At 37.0% G+C, this 18,614-nt stretch overlaps 1 protein-coding gene across 2 annotated transcripts in view; it reads right to left on the bottom strand.

Moving 5' to 3' along the window:
* ADCY8 (adenylate cyclase 8) overlaps positions 1-18,614 on the bottom strand; it is a 121,697-nt gene that overhangs the window by 35,172 nt on the left and 67,911 nt on the right. Inside the window, exons 6-8 of one of the 2 annotated variants that reach the window (XM_009560039.2) lie at positions 15,860-16,018; positions 11,366-11,636; positions 4,996-5,193 (exon numbers count right to left, since the gene is read on the bottom strand). In XM_009560039.2, coding sequence (XP_009558334.2) covers positions 4,996-5,193; positions 11,366-11,636; positions 15,860-16,018 — 628 coding nt within the window. The remainder of the gene's footprint in view (positions 1-4,995; positions 5,194-11,365; positions 11,637-15,859; positions 16,019-18,614) is intronic. The other variant, XM_054059704.1, reaches the window with a different exon arrangement.

The raw sequence follows: 18,614 nt of genomic DNA, 5'->3' as shown, positions 1-18,614 counted from the left end.
AAATTGCAGTTATGAATGCTTGGAGAGCATTATCATTGAGAAAAGTGAAAAAGAGATTAAGAAATATTTCAGGAATATGCATTGAGAGAGTTCAGCTATGAACTTGTACATTTTATAGTTAATCTGCTCTTGAAAGAAGATGCTATCTAGAATTAGACTATATTCACTACGTAGACCTTTGGGAAGGACTTAATCTCAGTTATGAACATCTGATCAAAACACCCGCAATACCCTGAAACAGGAAAAAGGCTTCTCTCTTTCCACCTTTCATTTGTTATGAGTAAGAGGGGGGCTTATTTGTTATTCAGCATGAGGTGTCCATCATTTTGAATCTTCCTCTGCAGTGATTTTACCCTGTGTCTGCTGTTGGCAAAAGCAGTATCACATTGACATGAATTTCAGTGGTGCATACAGTCAACTCCATTTTGCTGCTGGAAGCACAGAGGCACTGACTCCGATTTCATGTGCAGGAAAACAGAACTGCATCAATTTGCTTAAATAATGGACCAAGGCTTTTTTTTTTGGTTGCAGCACAAAAAGAACCAAAGGGAAAAAGAAAGGTACATTTCTTAAAATATAACATGAAATCTTAACTGTTCCTTAGGGAAATTATAGCAAACTAATTGAATGAAACACAAACATGGAATTGCCTGCTGTGTTGAGCATTATGTCAAAATGATGAGTTCTGTGGTCTAATCAGTATCCATGTTGCGGTGAGAAATTGTTAGTATCTCTGAGACAGCACAAACCCCAATGATAAATGTAGCACTTCTGTAGCAGTCTACCCCTTAATGCCTCAGAGAAGTAATTGAGGGATAGGCTGAACCTCAAGGTACTTAACCATGGGGAAGAATGTAGTTAACCATGGGGAGGAATGTAGCCAACTACAACCAGACAGAGCAGCAGGGAGAATTGTGATGTGACTTACTCTGCAGTGAAAACCTTAGTTGTGACATCCTAGAGACCCACCTGCACTGGCGTGATTTGCTCATGTGGAGCAGTGAAGGCTCATTATGCTTCTCATGGGGCTTGATCCATATGGCTGCGCTGTTGGCAGAGGCACAGTTTATTCACTGGCTTGAACAGCCAGACAGCTGAAACTGAGCTGGCGTAGGAAAAGGCCAAGTTCCCTCTGACAAGTAATGCTGCTTATTCCCAACCTCTTCTCTCTTTTCCCAGGGCTCTTTGACAAGAAAGTACTGGTAATACCACAGGCTTTACATGTTCACCTAGAGAAAGATTTTGTGCATTGGGGAGGAAAGCTTTTGATCTTATCCTCAGTGGCTGCTCTTTGACTCAGATAGGACCTTATGCATGAAAAGGGAGACCATATTTTAGTGAGTTTTTTTTCAGAGCAAGGGTGTTTATGCCATTAGAAAAGCTTCTGCAGCACAAGGGAGGGGCAGAAGAAGATGCATCAGAATGCCCAAGGCAGGAGAAGAGATGGATGGACTCCTGAAAAGATCAAAGGGGACACACAGATGCTGTTGTTGACCAATGATAGAAGAGAAGATGCTGAACAGGCCTTGATTATCTCCAGTGTTTCTTGCAGATCTTCTTGACACTGGAAATTTCTGGGTTGAAGGAAAGAAGTGAGACCTATGTATTTAAGGATGCAGCACGCAGGAAGGGCAAAATTTTGTTTCCTACTAATTTAATTTCTATTTCTCTCACCCATCAGAAATTCTGAAACAGAGGAACTCAGACATTTAAGTCTAATATTTAACCTAAGAAAACCTGTACTGTGAAATTCAAAATCCTTTTGATATTTTAAGTGTGCTCACTTCACAGAAAAAATGTAGGCACTTCACTTCTACGCCTAGTCTGATTTATTATCCCAATACAAATACTCTGGAAGACTTAGAACATCCAAACATAGAACATACAAATCTTTAAGTTGGAAACTTTCTTAAATAAAAACCTCTACTGGAATGCAAAATTCCCTGGCCTGTTACTATGCTTCATCCTCTAGGAAAGTACACAGAATTGATATTTCCAAGTCAATGCTAATAAAGTAGAGCATGATAACATATTTTAATTATTGGAAATCATCTAAAGTATTATCAGATTTTCCTTATGAGCTTTTACATATTTGGAAGTGATTAGTATGTTTTCATGCTACTGTTAGAAGTCCTCTCTGTGATGTCTTTTGCTCTTTCTGCCTAGATCCTATTTGTGAAAATAACCTCTAGCAAAATTAAGAGTGAATTAGTCTCTAAATGAGATATCAAGTGCTAATGAGCGGAATACAAGTTAGTAAGAACTAATCCATTTGGGTAAAGAATCTATGAAATATACTAGGTGGGGATCTTGCACAAATCATCTGAAAAATAATATATTGCAAAATTTATGTGGAAATATATGTACTGCTAATGTAACCGCTGCTGCCTGCTGTGGAATCAACATTTATGCTGTCATCAAGAAGAGCATAGATAAACAAGAAAAGAAAGGAGTGGAAAGATGCGCCAATGGCTTATAGAATCATAGAATAGATTGGATTCATAGGGACCTTAAAGATCATCTAGTTCCAGCCCCCCAGCCGTGGGCAGGGACACCTCCCATTGGATCAGTTTCTTCATAGCCCCATCTAGCCTGATCTTGAACACCTCCAGGGATGGATTAAACTGCTGTGATATACCAGTCATTTAAACCATTGCAAACCAGGAGCTATGCTAGCTCCCATGGTAGTTTTGAGCATGTTGATTCCATAAAAAATATTTTTGAAACAGCACTTTCATTGCTAGCGTACATCTGTTGTCTGCAATTGTTTTACAATGAAAAAAATAAACTTGACTGCTTCAACGGAAGTCCAATATGACATTTCAGATCTATTAAAGTCACCCCAAAAGATTTATGATTCCATGACAGGGTAGTCTTGTTACTAAAGCTGAAGAAAGAAACATAGTTTTACACACAAGAAATTTCTTTGTTTCAGAGCTAACTCTGAGTTGAAGCTGCCACTGTTCTGAATAGAAAGTGACTGGCAGAAAATAGAAATGGCAGTGTGAGATGGGAGGTCCATAGCCATATACTGATGACTTGCTCAGCAACACTGCAGGGAGCAGCTCAAGATGCTGATGAGAAGGTCATGTAAGCAGTTGCAAAATATTAATGACTAGAAGAAAGCATAATTCCAGTCTGAAAGGCTATGGGGTGGATAGAGCAGAGGGAAAAGGCTTCTGGAATAGCTTTATGAGATCTATGTGTTTTGGGTTGTTTCCTAGGTGGAAGGGAGGAGGTAGAAGGGAGAAAATGATAGTGACATAAGATAGCATGAAGGATATAGTTACTATCTGTAGGAAAACAGGACAGTCCTGTAATTACTGCCCAGGTAAATGAGGAGGGAAGAGACCTTTCCCACACAGCCCAATAAGACATTGCCCCGGCCCATAATGAAGTGGACATTGTGATTGATTAATATTTAGAACGTGACCTGCGTAATGTGATGGTTTAGAGCATGTTTGGGTTTTTTTTCCCCCTCTTGATTAAATTGCATTTACATGAAAATTTACCCTTCCTATAAAGATTTTCCCTGCGGCTGCTAAATGTGAAATCAAAAATGGCAAGAAAGTTTATATTCTGAATGCAGGATCTGATTCTTCATAGTGTCCCTTTGGTCCAGCCTATGTCCAGGCCTTGCTTTTATTGAACAATAACATAAGACTAGGTGAACCATTGGCTCTCTTGCTCATTCAGCAAGTTATTTGTGACCAGGCTATTTCTTCTTCAGTAAAAAAAAAAAGAATCTGATGTACCATTCCTAACCTTCTATGTTAAATGACATTTTCTCTAGACATTTCTTATCTTTTATCTTTTGGCCTTGTGCCTTGAGAAGATTAAAGATTGCTCATGACTTTAGATGTAATTCATAGGATATCAGAAATCTTGGATTTCACTTCCTCTGTGTCTCTGTCAGCTTTGCATGATGACTGCTCTGAAAGAAATACCTTCATATCTTCTCTTGCAGCAATAGTGGCTTATTCAGCTTCAGGGATTGTACCTTGTGTCTCAGTGTCATAAATATCCTCACAAGGAAATTGAATGTTTTCTTTACTTTAAATGAATCTTTCTTTTTCCTTCCACAGGGTTGATTATGAAATAAGGGCTTAAATATTCTTCAAGATGAATTTTTATTTTCCAGTGATTTTCATTAAATTCACACCAGTGATACCACTGAAGGACTGGTCTCCTATGAATCAAGTAAAAAAGTCTGTTTTCCAGGGCAGGTTAAAATGACAGTAGAGAAGTGGGCCTCCACACTTGCAATTCCCCATTATTTTTCTATCTTTTCAGTCTAAATGAACCACCTACTACAGACCTGCTCTTGCTGCATTATAATAACATATAAATCAATGAAACAATTTGAGACCTGTGCAACCACAACCCATGTCATCAGCTTGCAAGGATTTAACTTGTGACTTACATGTGGATCTAGACTGAAATAAAATTGAAAAGCAGCAAACACATGAACAATATTTACCTCTTAGAAGCAGATGTTAAAAAAAGGATGTTTAAAGCAAAGAATTGACAAATTAGTATTGACTTAAAGTAAACATAGCAGCTGCCTAGAGGACGTCAGGTGGACCCTATGACTAAATGAGACATATCTATATAAATATAGATATATGTTTTGAATAGAAGTGTCATTTTATTAATGTGCTCAATCACCATTTGTGTCAAAGCAACCTGTCAGCTGACAGAAATCTGCTTGTACTAAACAGCAAAGGTAACCCGGCAAATGACTGCTGTTTTCAGAAGCAGTTTGCTCAGTGTAGGCATTTTCCAACAATGAGGTGTAATCATTGCAGCATTGTAAAACCTGCATCAAGACACTATTGTCACCTCCAGCTCAGTCCCAACTTCTGAAAACAAAATAAAAAAGAAAAGCAAAACCAGAAAACAAACAGCGCAAGTTAGAACCTATAGCTTCTCTACTTCAGTGGACATTTATTACAATTTGAGTTGCGAATAATGCAGCTACCAAGACCCAGCTACCTTATGCTCCAGGCTGGAGTCTTTAAACATCAGTGAAAAAGGCTTGATATGCTCTCTTCTCAATTTATCGCCACTCCGTAAGTCGATGGTGTGCTCTATTCGCTTGTTAATTTCCTCAGGCCCAGACTGGACATGCAAAGCTTGTGCAAGATGGTTTGGAAGCAGATTTATTGAATTTCTTGTTAGGGCAGCCAGAGTCTAGGGGAAAGCACATGCAAACAGAATAAACCTGCTGGTCCCCTTGGGTTAAAAATGCAATGTTTTAGATCATGTTGCATTGCAAACCATTACAGCATTCCATGCAATTCATTCAATGAAACCTACAGAAGAATAAAATAATAAGTCTGTTCCACTAAACACATACAGTACATTAAGGGGGGTACTTTAATGCCCTCTTTTGCACAGACTATGATGTTTCTTGTTGCACTGCACCCTAAGACTATATTCCTCTTTCCAGATTCTGCTAATTTGTTATTAGAGCATGCATGAGAGGATTACACACCAAAATCACATCAGGGTATCTAACTCCATGGTGTGTTTTAACAACTAAGAAAAGGTACAGAAAACAGAAAACACAAGTAATGATGGTTTTTTTGGTCTTAAAGTAGCTGGATGTGTGTAGTTAAGGAACAGAGCATTTAGGCATGAGTGAAGGTAAAATTTTTGATTACTACAGCATGGGTTTTCAAATAATATATTCTTCACTACTGGTGTATTTCAGCCAGTCTAGGTTACAGTTAGGCTGTATGATTTAATTTAACTATAATTCCTATTATTATTTTAAATATTATCTCATATGCATTATTCCTTCGGTATTTCACTGACTAGTCAAAATTTAAAAAAAAAAGACAAGACTTTTGCACAGTTTCACAAAGGAAAGCTAGCAGAGATAGTATGAAGGGTGCTTCACTTCAGGAAAGAGATAAAATTTCATTTCATAAAGAGAAGAACTCCATCTGGTTTCATGGTATCATTTAATGACAAAAACCATAATGAAGCAGCACTTTTCCATATGAATGGGAAAAACAAACACTACTACCTGTGATATTCCCAAGGGTTAAGAAATGTCAATGATTGGAAAGGATATAAACCTTCATACATCATAGCATAAGGCATTTCTGAATTATTATGGACAAGAAATACATTTCTGCTTGAGAAAAGTTAACCCATAGGTCCTTGCTGGAAAGATCTTCTGCTATGTCTCCTACTGGGAATTGTTGGAAACAAGAGTTTGGGGTGGATTATGAACAGATTTCTTTGGAAAGCCAGTTATTTTGCATCATGGGATTGCATACAGCAAATGAAATAGGGAGGTTTCCCTTGTTAACATTCAAGTTACAGTAAGCAATTGCATTCTAATGATTTTTGGAGAGTACATTGAAACACAAGAAGGGTCTGAGGTACCTACTGTCAACCCCCAAGCGACAATTTTCTTTACAGTCCAAAAATAAAGTCCACAGATTCTGTAGTCACAGGCAGTATCTTGTTTTCTTATATTCCATCTTTTGATGAGTAACTTAAGACCCCAAAATATAGGCATAAAATGATATAAGAATTGAAATTGTCTGTTTATTTAAGTGAAAAGCAATCTTCTTCTTTTCTTTAGTAGAAAAAGGACTTCAGTAGGGAAGATTTGTCAAACCACTCTACTCAAATATCCTCATCCCCTGTCTAATCATCAACATTTGGAGGAAAAAAATAAGCATCCTGGAAACTGTTCTCATACTAAAGTTTCAGATATGCCTGAATCCTTGTCTTAGCCTTGGGGTTAAGGTAGAATCTAAAGTTAGAGCCAAATCCCAGGAAAACAATTCACTGAGTCAATTGCATAAATACTATATTACTCCACACTAAGATATTACTAGTTTAAATATTCCCATCTCTTTTAAACTGAACTGTGCACTAAAGTTATTATCAATTTGTGGTGGCTGAAATCACACAAGTGTGTCTCAAGTCACTCTTAAAGGATGAGATCATATCCTATGCCATTGTGTGCATCAGTTCCTCATAATTAGTTCATATTGCTGTAGTTCCACTGAAAAGGAGGGTGAAGAAGGTCTCAATGTTTTAGCTGGGCATAGATTTTATTTACATGGGGAGAACAATATCAAGTAATCCTAGTTAGTGACTATATTTTGCTCCAAGTTATACTTTAAAATTTGATTAATATGAAGAATTGTCTTCTTGCTGAATGTATGAAGTGGTTTACAATTTGTCATAGATAAACATGACATAATATCACAACTATGGCAATGGTGCCAGTGGAATTGGTGTGAAAATGGACTACGAAGCTGGATTTATTTTCAGAGGATAACACGGAAATTCATATTTGAGTTTAGTGTAGCCTGCTCTCCCTCACACCTATACACGTACTTAAGAAAACTGCTTTGCTAAAAACAACAATGAAAACTATTGTGCAAATTATTGCCCCAAGAATACTTTCTAACCACATTTTGTCTCTGTGTCCCCATCTTTTCTCTGTATCTTTTAAGACTGTGTTATGCCAAAATAAAGAAATATTGTTTCTCCCTATTACCTCTCCTACAGTTTTGCGAGCACCTGTATGGACGATACAACTGTGAATTCTACGATGGTCTTTTGAACTTTCCTGATACTGACAATAACCATTCATTTTACAGGAACACACAAGATTCTATTAGGAAAAAGCCTAGCCAAACATGCATTTGAAAGTGGAAAACAGGGTTAATTAAACCAAGCAAATAATGAAACTCCAGCTTTACAATACTTTATAGAGCCTTAACTAGGAAGTTTGGATTAAATTTTATTTTCTTCCTGCTAAGTTTTCATGTAAAAAGTCCAATCATCCTGAGCTCAACAGGAAGGGGAATTTTTAATCAGTGCCATGGAGAAAACTCTAGGAAGGCTTCAATTTATTTTTTTCGTACTGCAAATACCAGGTCTTAGAGGGAAATACAAGGTCACATGTTTAAAGAGATAGGTTGCAGGTGGGATTTGGTTCTAGAGTAAGACACTTATATGAAGGTGTCTAGGTGCTTGGTGTCTAAATTTCTATTACTGGCAATATACACTCTGCATACTTCCAGTTGCCTGATCATGTGCAACTACGGTGATCTGAGATGACTTAGGGTATCCTGGACAACAGTGTGGAGCAAGGAGACATAGCACGAGACCTATGGGTACCCCATGCAGTGCTGGTCAGTAGTAGGGACCAGCTGGCATGTGCTAGGGTATCTCAAGCTGCAATAAACAGTCACAGTTAATAAGCTGAATCAAGGTCTTACTCAACTTATTTCAGCATAGGTGTTTAGCATTACTTGAGACATCAGAGTCTTCTATCTGGCTTATGATAGTCCAGATGATCATAGGTCTTCTATAGGCCCATTGTCTTATGGATGTCTCAAGTACCCTAGAGCACCCACAAGTAGCATTAGACCCTTAGGTTTAGGAAGTTTAGGAGCTGAGCTTTAGGGGAGATGGACACTGGGACTGTCAATAGGTAGACAAACCCAGGTGCCTTGGCTTTGAACTGAATTCCACCTTGCTGTTTATACTTGTCGTCATCTTGGCAGTATAATTTTTGTGATTACTGTTAAGAGTCATTGCAGCCACCACTAAAATATGCTCATACAAAACATGGACATTTTAATGCATTTTTTTCCCTAATTCATTTTTTTTCCCAATTCGCTTTTTTCCTAATTTACTTCATTACAGGCCCATCAGGTACCTCCAGCACCACACGTAGTGACCATATGATGCTTTCATATACTTCTTTTGTAAGTCCCAAGGAAGAAATCCAACTTCATCAGATGTTAATTTAGTTTAGAGTAGGAGGCCTTAGAGTCACAGAATCATAGAATCGTAGAATGGTTTGGGTTGGAAGGGACTTTAAAAGTCAGCTAGTGTGAACTCCCTGCAGTAAGCAGGGACATCCAACTAGACCAGGCTGATCAAGAGCCCCATCCAACGACCTTGAAGGTTTCCGGGGATGAGGCATCTACCACTTCTCTGGGCAAATGGGCCTTTGCTCTCTTAACATAAAATAAATTCTGTCTAGCTTTTTGTGGTTTAGAAAAGAAGCTCTGTTTCAATAGCAGAAAATTCCATCCATATTGGGCATGATCTGAGTTTCAGAGCTGACACTTACATCCTTGGCTTACGTCACCACCCAAGGTAACAGTACTATCTGTGCTGTAGGCACATCTAATTTTTGTTAATATCTGTAACTGTACACTTAAAGAGTGTTTTTTCTGTTCCTCACTCATATCAACACTACTTCAACTCACTGTCTTACGCTACCTGTAAAATAAGTCTGAGGTAAAGAATATGGATTGTGATGAATTCGAGTTCGGCAAGAGAACTTCCTGAAGACTTTGTCGTCTCATATTCTTCCTAACATAACTACAGCTAAAGGCATTTGATCAGAGATGCTCAAATTTTGTTGTAACTTATATTGGATAAAGAAATAATTTAAATGCTATTGGCAAAAATTCAAATATACGGAGTGATTCATTATTGAGTTGCTGCTACTTGTATTCTCAATGCCTGCTGCTGCCAGTGACCTTTAGACTGCATAATTATTGTTATTAAATGCTTATTCTATCCAGGGCTGACACACCTCTAAAAAGAAGCTACTGTATCCTAGTATAATTTAAATCTATCATCTGATTTTTGAGCTAATACACTTTATTCATGAGCAGCAGTGTCTATTGTCTCAACTTGAAAATTGAAAATTACATAACAATTGAATCACACAGAAGAGCAGATTTTAAAAATCTTGTGCCCACCAAAAAGATTATTGTAAAATTGTAAAATGTGCAGCATAAAACTATATTTACTTCCAGCACAAAAGAAAGTACTTAAAAAAAACAGTGAGAAACTATTTTAAAAATGGATTTTTGATCTCCATAGGACAAAAATCTGCTTAAACTCAACTTTTCAGTTATGCCTGTTTGAATGATTTACACAGACTCCTTACTAGTTTATTGGGTAGCAGTTGTTCAATAATCAAATAAAAGCACTAGTCCTGTATTTCCTCCTCTTTCTTAGTATTAAGGTCAGGTTTAGCTGAGAAAAAGGTCAATGAAATGAGAGCCTACTCCATACAGATTTTTTGGACTACAGAAACTGGAATATGTTAAAGGAAAAGAAGAAACAGAGAGAGGTCAGAAAATATTCACAGCAGCATGCACCCTCTATCCCTAATGAAACAAGAATATAAGGACAGGTCAACAAAATACAGAGAATACTAAAAGGCAGTGTACATGCAGGTACACAGATGTACAGAACACATATAAAACAGGGATTTCATATAGCAGCGAACTATGCCATGCTTCAGTTCAGTTTTAAGAGACAAAGACACTGCCAGAGGCTGATTAATTGTAAAGGCTTATCACTTCTGAGCAGATTTGTAAGAAGCAGAAGACTGTTGACAAAGCAAGACCTCCACACAACAGCTCTTGAAGTTCAACAGACAGTGCAGACAAGTAGGACTAAGGATGTGTGGCAGAAGAAAGGATATATCATGTCATTACAGATCCCTCAGAAAAATGGAAGATAAGTCCAGCTGACCTTGTTTCATAAAGACTCATCAATCTTTCAAATGCAATGAAGAGAATGGTGTCTGAGGGCATTTTAACCTTTCCATCTTTAATTCCTCTAAGCAACAAAACTTCACAAGTGATTTTTATGATTATCTAAGGATTGCTGTTTCCCAAGGCGCTAATAATTAGCCATGCAATGCTTTTGGAAAAGATCTGATCAGGAGCAGTTGTTATTTTCTCATACTTCTATTAAGCTACACATGACCTTAGAGGCTAACTTATCTTCTAGTGAATCTTAATTATGTTCTAGAATCTATTTTTTAACGTTTTTAATTAAAAAATATAGAAAAAAAAGAAAAATGAAGAATGGACAAACTGTTTTCACAAGGTACTTTTTTAAGGTAGGTTTTTTTTCTTTCCCTTATGTATCAATGACCTACAGACTGATTTTTCATCCGGCAAAATGTACTTTCACTCATCCCTTTACCTTAATGGCAGTGCAGTGAAGCTTGCAATGAGATACATATTTTGACGAGAGTGTCCCAGCTAGTTTAGTAATATTAATTTTACTTTTAATTGACTTCTTTATGGACTAGTTCTATTAAAACTGAGCTGTGTAGTGTTAAATTTCATTTGGAAAAAAACCTCAAATCTCCGGTCCCCTGGCATTTCCTCAGTCTGGATATATGATTTATTTCTGCCCTGAAACAATTTGTTTAATCCTCTGCTGTTACAGCATGTGTTAGAATAAAGGTTAAAGATGAATTTGTTTCTTCTGAGGCTTCCTTTATTGAAATGCACTCAAGCATGCGTTCATACTTGATGACATTAAAGGAAGTTTGACTTACGTTCTGTTTTCCCACTATGTTATCAAACGGAAGTTCAGGGCTCCAGGATCCTTCGGTAAATGTTGCTCCACTGTTCCTCCTGTCGGAGGAGCTGACAGCCTCTTTCACAATATCTTCAGGCAAAGTCAATAGACTCTCCTCAGGTTGTTTAATTAAATAGGTCTCAATGTTATGTTTCCTCAAGAATTCATTGCGTTCTTTGCCATGCCCTTCTTCAACTTTATAATCCCCATTCAGGCAGTCCAGAGTGGCTTTGGAGATGTGAATTCTCCTGCATAAGTGAAATAAGTAGTAGCAAATACCGGTTGTATTCTAGTATACATAGGTAAGAAGGAGTTTATGAACTCTGCATCATCTTTAATATGATGGATAAATAGATTTTCTGTTGTATGTGATGATTTCTATAAAGAAAACTAAATAGTGTATTCATAAATGGGAGCTTCATTTGGGGAAAAATACTCTCAAGGCATGGTCACATCACTAGGATTTCATGAATTCACATAGACCTGTCACAGAAAAAACACTTTGATATTCACACCTGAAACCTTTGTTCACAGTAATAGCTTAATGGGAGACCTTCCTGAGTAAAATACAATCCAGAGTGAATGAAAATTGCCACTTAAGATAAATACAGTGAGAGGAAAATATAGGGTGTGTATTAGAGCAGTTTATGTGAAGCTTTTTGATTTCCTCCAGTTACCTAAGGTAGATTAGACAGTTGAAATTAGTGGTCTGATTGCATCAAGTGAATTAGGGAAATAGGGAAACTATAAAAAACAGATGAGGGGATAATTTCTGGTAAGATTATGTGATGAATTCATAAAGCTTTTGCAAAAATGAAGATGAATTTCAGAGATAATATAAAAAAGCTCAAATTTTGCAAAAGCATAGTAGGACTTTGGATATCTTCCACTAAAGCCTGAAGTGTTTGGTATTAGGACTTTTGTAATTATGACTGCTTGAGAAGGACAGAAAGAAGTTCAAGTTAAAAGAAAAAAAAAGAAAAGAAAAAAGAAAGAAAAAAAAGAGTTGGTCTTTCTTTTTTCTGCTTCTAAGAAACTCTCACATTCCTACATGTAGGGTAAATTGCAAACACTGCTAAAATACATACAGGTGGTTAGCCACACCATACTTTATAATGCAGCATCATAAATATAATAAGAGGAGATATTCATTAGATATTATCTAACAAGCAAATAAATGTAGTAACTCCATTAAAATTGGCTCATTTTTCCAACTTTGTATGCATGACACTTTGTGAAAGTCAGACTTGCAGACAGATTCCTAAAATACAGAGTTGGTTAAAATTGTTGGTCATTTCTTGATGATAGATGCTGAAATATTTTTCTCAGGCACCACAAATTGGCTTATACACAATGAAGAAAGTGGTCCTACCATGCCCCTTGTGAAATTTCTTCTGGACCTTAAGGGATACCATAACAGAGTTACATTGCATAAAATAGTGGTGGAGTAAAGGGTTATAAGTACATGTATGATGTACATGTATTACCAGAAAATAAACTGCTAGTTGTCCTTAAGCAGTGTGAAATGCCCTGGAGTGTCAGAATTCAGCACAAACTGGGTGTATATCGGATAGTAAATACTGGCATCTAACAAAAAGATAAAAAATATCTAACTCCACTTTTTTAAACTTATCTCAAATTCCCTCTGAAGTCAACACAAGTTTTGTACAATTGACAGCTTTCACTGTGTGAAGCCATGCCGTCATCATGTCCACAGAGATTAATATTCTTTTGTTGTCAAATATCAGTAAAATTGACCATAAAACACACTAATAATGTTCCTTAAATATAAACAGCTTTTGACTTGGACTTTAAAACCAGAGCATATGATGACTCAGAAAGACAATGCATTTCCTAGCTCTTAGAAACCCAAAAAGGTTAAATTGATTTAACTAAAGTACTACCTTAAAAAAAAAAAAAAAAAAAAAAGGAAGAAAAAGAAAATGATACATTAGTTGCCAGGGTGACTATCTTTGTGCTGACTTTTGACTAATATAATTTCAACTAATATAAATTCATAATATAAAATTGCATTATAACCCTCTGATATATGTATTATGTAATAGAAATGATAACAGCTTTAACTGGAGTGTGGAGCTGGCAATTTATGTAATAAATTTAAATGGACCAAATAGTAATAAATAGTTGGTAGATAAAAAATATTTTCTGGTTTCACCTTTTGTACAGCTTGCTTAAAAAAATTAAAATGTTTAGTGGAGATATGTATTTCTAATTTTAAAGAAATATAGTAGATCAGGAAGCTGAAGATTGAAGTAAAAAAACAGAGCCTGTCCTAATACTGAAAATATTTAAGACGTAAAGCTTTAGATGATACTTGTTATTGATACATCCTGGAAAATTAATTATTAGCTGGGTTTTACACCAATTCAATACCATAGACTAATATCTAGGTATACCAGGTGAAGACTATTAGAAAACAGGATACTAACAGAACAGTGTCTGAAATAATACTGTATGATCTTACATAGTGTCTTTCTCAGGTGTTGTGGACACATATATTTCCTCTCAGAAAGCCAGAAAATACTGTTCGTTTTTTTTCAGTGTTCCCAAGTGCCTCCTTCCGTTTCTACTGCTCTGCCTACTTATAGTCCTTAACTCAGGGACAATCTGTTCCTGTATCACCTGTGCTTATGAGGTCTCAGGATGGTATGCAACCACCAAGAGGAAGAGCTGAGTCCCTTCTCTCCTGCCCCAAGACTAGGTGGACGGATGCTCCTCATCCCAGGCTAGCGAGCTGCCTTCCTCTGCTGTGTACTCAGGAAAGGGCTGTGGTTCATCTTTGCTCTTGTTTCACACTGTGGGAGCAGGACCATTCGCAACAGCAGGACATCTTTTCAGACAGAACAGAGGAAAGTAGTGCAGCTCTGGGAACGGGAAGCATCTCAGTATTGTGTCAAGCAGGGTGATTCGAATGCTGGCAGCAGGGAGAAGTAAGGAGAGGCTGAAGTGAACTCAACTGCTCTATTAAATCTGCTCTGCACACTAGGAAAGCCTAATGTAAATCACTGTTTTGAGGGACTTAGTGAATTACTGTTGCATACAGGCTTTGTTCTGTTGGCAAACTGATGTACAGGAGTGGAAATTGCTCTGCTCGAATAGACTGCAACCTAGCCAGGCATTTTATCGACAATAGCAAGGCGGTTCATTCTCTGGGTTATTCATTAATAGCTATACTACTTGCACACATTAACAGGAATAAACTAGACTTTTTTTTCCAGGTGTGGATGGTGAAACCTAGATAATTGATTTGCTTACATCGTCAAAGCAGCATGTGAGCTTTCATAGTCACCTGGGGCTCTCAAGTGGGATAAGCAGCAGGAAAAGAAATTTTTTCTTCAATTTTAAACACTAGCCACATATGCAGAATATAAAAGTTGGTTTTGGAGCATACAATGTGTCATTTTCTGCTGATTCTAAGAATATATATTACTATAAAGGCCTATTATGGGGAATGTTGGAAGGGGCCCACATTTGCAAATACAATATAAAGCAAACATCTTCTTAACTTCCGGGGAACGTGAGAGATCTGACAGATCCTGATGTGTGTGTAAGGAGCACATGACTCAGATTTGATAACTAAAACCTTTCCTGCTCAAGGTAACAGCATCACCTTAGACTTTTTCCACACAAAATTGTCTGCTGCTATTGCTTCTATATTCCATGGCCAAAACTTTAATTGCTGTAGAGGATCTTTTGCTACATCTTTGATAGATGGACCATGGAACTAAAAGTGAACAGAATATTACTTCAACCAGTACTGTTGCTTCAAACTTAGAATTTGCATCTTCCAAGCTATCGTGATATATAAGCTATGTCAGGCAGAAATAATACGAACTTCCAGATGAATCAGCCACCTCAGACAAAGAAAAAAGAAGGAGCTCAATGGAAAATCATATATTTTCACATATAGACAGGTGACATAAATGTCTCAAAATGTCTATAAAAGCATCTCATTTTTTAAAACACCTCCTAGAGAGCCTGCTGCTCATAATGCCTTGTTATTAGCGTAAGGACCTATGAACACATAATTCTTCCCACACTTTGTGTATTATGAAATAAAATAAATTACAGTCTTGTGTCTCACAGCTGCATTTGAATGCAAAGGGTGGGAGAATGAAGCCTGGAGAAACTTAGGAATGGTTAACACATAACTGGGAAATTCAGGCTGCCTCTGAGTGTTACATGAGCTGAATACAACCACTGACCTTTTTTCAGGAAATCATAGCTGGCAAAGCGAAAAAAAACCCCACGTTTCTACCTTGCCTCTGCAAGCTGATCAATTTTGCCTTTTTTTGATTGTAACCTCGCAAATCCTACCAACCTCAAAATAGTGACAAAATAAAAATGTCATAGTTGATGTTATAACGTAAGAGAGTTAATCTGTTGACAGGGTTAGCAGTGTACTGTGTCAACAATGTTTTCTAACTGTGGGACACACACATTGCCTTACCCAGGAATTCCACCTGATTCAAGTTTGTTTGCGATATCCACGTCCCATGACCAGACATCAAATTGCCACTTTCGCAGGCCCAGTACTCCACACAGAACCGATCCCGAATGTATCCCTATTCTCATGTCAATGTCATGCTTCGTTCTTGACCTAACATATCTGTTAAACAAAACAAAAAAAAGAAAAGACCAGACTCATAAAATTGCATCCAACAGTTTTTCCTATCTTTTAAAAAAGGGTACAATGGAAAATACAGTGTAATTTGTTATAAAGAACCACTTAGTCTGTAAAACAGAGATAACTTTCTAGGTAGCAAAGTACATATAGTAATAAAATTACTTTAAAAGCCAGGTTATCATTAAGTGCTTAATTGCATGTATGGTTCAGTGGCACATGTTCCTATTAGACACAAAGAGAGAAAAAGATGTCTGAGTGAAATGTTTGGACTCATTGAGCCCTTTACCTTGGAATTATAAAAGAGCATTCAACAACAATACAAAAATTATCACAGTCAGATTTGCATGTATTTTTATATTTTGCTGTACTTTTTTGAATAATTTTGGGTATTTAAAAAATGTTACTTCATTGATTTAATTTTCCCAGATTTACTTTTTTTCCAAAGCCGAATTATTTTCAGTAGATTTTGTTCTGCTATGACAACAGCGTGATTCTAAAATCAGTTTCCCAGTTTCTTCTGTCCTGTGTAATGGTAAAGACCATTTTACCTCTCAAAAGTATGTGCATGCATACTTGTTAGCAGTCTCAGAAAAGGGACTTTGTCCCAGCACTGTTTTCATTTAATATATCTGTTGATTATAAAGGCAGTTTCACTGTTTTAAGATAATATCTTCCTTCTCTGATATAACATACGTTGTTCACAGCAACAGGTACCTTAGTATTGTCTTAGATCTAGGACTGCTTCTTCCACATGGGTATTGAGATACTGCACCACATCACCATGGGAAGCTCATAATTGAAATAATTGAGCTGTATCCAGTGGGATGACAAAGAGAGCACTTTTCCAGTTCTGCCTGTGTGACAAAAATTATTTGCACAAGAAACACTACTAGCGCTAGTCTTCATTAATATTTGGATAGTATACTCAACGATAGGAAAGGCATGTTGCTACTGTTGATCTACAAACAAGGCTGCTGTTTCTCTGTAAATGACCGGAATCTCTGGTCACTAAAGTCAACAGCAGGACAGTAAGAACACACAACAGAGCAGACAAAGAATAAACAACTCTATTTCACAACTCTGAAGCTAGATACTGTTGCCTCAGATACCTCAGTCATGACCTTGACAAACCCTCTCTAGAGGCAAAAAGCTTAAATTACTTAATGCGTTCAGTCTCGGCCTTTATTGTTGCAATGGGGCAACAATGTTGTTGGGGTGGGGGTGTGAATAAGAGTTTTAAAATTGAGAGAAACTAATCATATGAAAGTGTGAGGAAGTGAAAATAAGCAATCCATCTTTCTTTCCCTTTCCTGTATATTCTGAAACCTTGGAGAAAAGCATGCATATGATTTACCACCATCTTCCAATATTCAAAGGGTAGCTACAAGGAAGACGGTTACTTCTTATTTACAAGGAGTCACGTGGAAAAGAGGTGGTATAATGGGTACAAGTTACTCCTGGGAAGACTCCAGCTGGACATAAGAGGAAAAATTTTCACAATCAGAATAGTCAGCCACTGGAATAATCTCCCCAGGGAAGTGGTGAATTACCCAACACTGGACACTTTCAAGATCTGGACAAGGTGACAGGCCATCTTTTGTAGACCATGCTTATGCCAAGAATGGTCAGACCAGATGACCCTAGAAGTCTCTTTCAACCTGACGTTCTATGTTTCTATGATTCTATGATATGCATCAATGAAGTTGTTTGCCTGCAACAGAACATCTGTTCATCATATCAGGAAACTAACATTTTTCAGATATTTAAAAGAAAGAAATTTAAATAGAGTTAATCATAAAATAATAAAAATGAAGCTTTGGAAAGGGATTTATCCACATTATGATAATCCAATTTTTTTTTTCTACAAATTTATTGGATTGCAAGCAAGAGGACTTGAAACGTCAACATTAAGGCATCTCCTGTCTCTAGAAGAGGGGACATGTAAAGAAATCCTCCGCACTATAAGTAGTGTCTTAGATGTTGTGAGAACAGTTAAGAGAAATGACAGCACTATAATTTGTAATGTGTTTTGAAGAGTTCTTACACAAAAATATCTAAACTAATACTTATAATTGCTAGAAGAATTATCACACAACTCCTCACATGATTGCTTCCCCAGTCTGCTTTTTTCTTTTGTTCAGATTAAGGTAATTATTTCTCATTTTATGCCTGTTTTCCTTATCTTGAAATAAAAAGCTAATTGGTTCCAGAGGAATAATTGAGGAAAAAGCTTTTCATTGGAAAATACACATAATAAGAGGACCTTAAGCTTAATAGAATGGTCTAGCAGTCTATGTTTATCTCATATATCTCACAGCATATTTATCATCTCACTCTATTAGATCAATTTAGGTTTTAAGTACTATAGTATTTAATTGCTAGTAAATACCAGCATCAACATTCCATCAATGGCATGGAATTTAACAAGTCAGAGTGCCAGACAGTGTGACGCTGAGCACAAGTCTAAGCTGGGAGAGGAGTGGCTGGAAAGCAGCCCTGCAGAAAGAGATCTGCAGTAGCTGTTCAGCAGCAGGCTCAACAGGAGTCATCAGCGTACTCTGGGAGCCAAGAGGGCAAA

This window comes from Cuculus canorus, chromosome 2 (assembly GCF_017976375.1).
Source record: "Cuculus canorus isolate bCucCan1 chromosome 2, bCucCan1.pri, whole genome shotgun sequence".
NCBI classification, from domain to species: Eukaryota; Metazoa; Chordata; class Aves; order Cuculiformes; family Cuculidae; genus Cuculus; species Cuculus canorus.
Note: the sequence above shows the minus strand (reverse complement) of the source record. Positions and strands in the feature narration are given on the sequence as shown.